At 39.5% G+C, this 1838-nt stretch overlaps 1 protein-coding gene across 1 annotated transcript; it reads left to right on the top strand.

Annotated features, from left to right (window-relative positions):
- Window positions 1-1828, top strand: LOC123177605 (putative wall-associated receptor kinase-like 16; the record flags this gene model as incomplete). Its single annotated transcript, XM_044591257.1, is given in 5 exon segments — window positions 1-246; window positions 644-864; window positions 952-1078; window positions 1376-1637; window positions 1734-1828. Coding segments are annotated over 5 exon segments (951 nt in total), but the record flags the coding sequence as incomplete, so codon positions are not given.
- Between the last annotated feature and the right edge of the window lie 10 nt (window positions 1829-1838).

Below are 1838 nucleotides of genomic sequence, written 5' to 3'. Positions count from 1 at the left end.
ATGGGACTATCATCCTTGCTCAAAATTTTGCCGAAGCCCTGAGAAAAGGGAAAAAGGTGAGACAAATGTTTGATGAGGAAATTGCGAATGATAAAAAGAACATGAAATTTCTTGAAGATGTCGCAAAACTAGCAGCTGAATGCTTGAAAATGGAGGATAAAATGCGTCCAGAAATGGTTGAAGTCGCGGACAGACTTAGGACAATTAGAAAGGCCTACCGCCACCACAAGGGCATAAATGCTACAGGTAATAAGGAATCAGTATGGCCCTTTCCAATTTGTGTGTCAATTTTAATAGTTCCTCTCTCCTTCAATTATATATATCACATTTAAATTCAATTATAATAGTGAACTCAATAGTTTGTGAAGCAATAAAAATGCATCATTTTTTATTTTAAAATATTATAAGATTTAAATATTGTAAAATTTCCTTGTATGCCATAAACATGTTTGGTGATTCTCATCCCTCTTGTGCTAAAATGTGTCTTATTAGTAGTTCCGTCTACAGGATCATCTACGATAGAGCCCAATTTCATTCAGATTTATCACATTAGAAACTTGCTGATAAATATTTGTTGTGCTAAATGGTAGAACTGGATAATCAAATCTTTCTTGAACAATTTCTCAATTTTCCCTTAATGAAGGTAGCAACTCTGGACTTCCTAAAAGTGGAAAGGCAGAGGACGTGATACCATTAGTGGTACCATCCATTTCCATGGATAAACTGAAGGAAGTAACCAGGAACTTTAGCATTGATGCTCTAATAGGACAGAGCTTACAGATTAAATTCTTTTTTGGAGTGCTGAAAGATGGACGTAAATCCATGATCATGAAGATTAGGCCTACTACAGAAATTGTTTTGGAGGTCATGGCCGCATACCTTGCCTCTTCCCCATTCCAGTTAATGCTCTTCGTTTATCAGTACATTCTAACTATCACCCTTCTGCTGCAGGTTCCGGTGGTCTCAAGATTCAGACATGAGAATGTTCTCCAGCTTCTCGGACACTGTGTTGAAGGAGACAACCGGGTTCTTGCTTGCGAGTACGCATCCAGGGGATCCTTGCAAGATATTCTTCATGGTGAGTTGTTACTAAAAGATTTTTTCGTGCTCTCTTGTATTTAGCTCAACTTTGAACTGAAATACTGGGAAGCAAACAAATTTTACAATCAGTCCAAGCAAGGCCTTAGGGGAGGGGGGCACTTTGTTATGTTTGTGCTCACGTTTGTGTCATATCAATATGGGACTTCTATGAGTCAAATAAAAAAAATCTCAAATGTAATATGTAACACCAAATTGATCAACTGCTATGAATATTGTATTAAGAAAATAATTCCTCGCGCCAAAAAACTGATATTCTTGTGGTTTATGATCACAGGTAAAAGCAATGTTTCGGGAGCTGAACGAGGACCTGTTCTATCATGGACGCAACGCATGAGGATTGCCATGGATGCTGCAGCTGGGCTTGAGTTCCTCCACGAGAAAGCACAGCCTTGCATAATCCACAGTTGCATCAGGTCCAGCAACATATTTCTCTTTGACAGGGACGTTGCAAAGATTGGTTGGCCTGGTGTTTCCAGACAGGCTAACTACTGCACAGAAGCTGTCTGTTTTGTTTCTCGTGGTTATGACGCGCCTGAGTATGCAAAAAAAAAAAATGTTTCCTGCTGTCAGATTCCTCAACCAGGTTTGCAAAATCATTACACTCCTACTTATCTAGTCTTTTGTTCTTTCAGGACTGTAACGGGCGGTCAACATTCTACGATGAGCGATGTCCACAGCTTCGGGGTTGTCCTGCTAGAACTTTTAACCGGTCGAAAGGAACTTGATTGTACACTACC

Source organism: Triticum aestivum, unplaced genomic scaffold (genome assembly GCF_018294505.1).
Source record: "Triticum aestivum cultivar Chinese Spring unplaced genomic scaffold, IWGSC CS RefSeq v2.1 scaffold251428, whole genome shotgun sequence".
NCBI classification, from domain to species: Eukaryota; Viridiplantae; Streptophyta; class Magnoliopsida; order Poales; family Poaceae; genus Triticum; species Triticum aestivum.
This window is presented reverse-complemented; position numbering and strand designations above follow the sequence as displayed.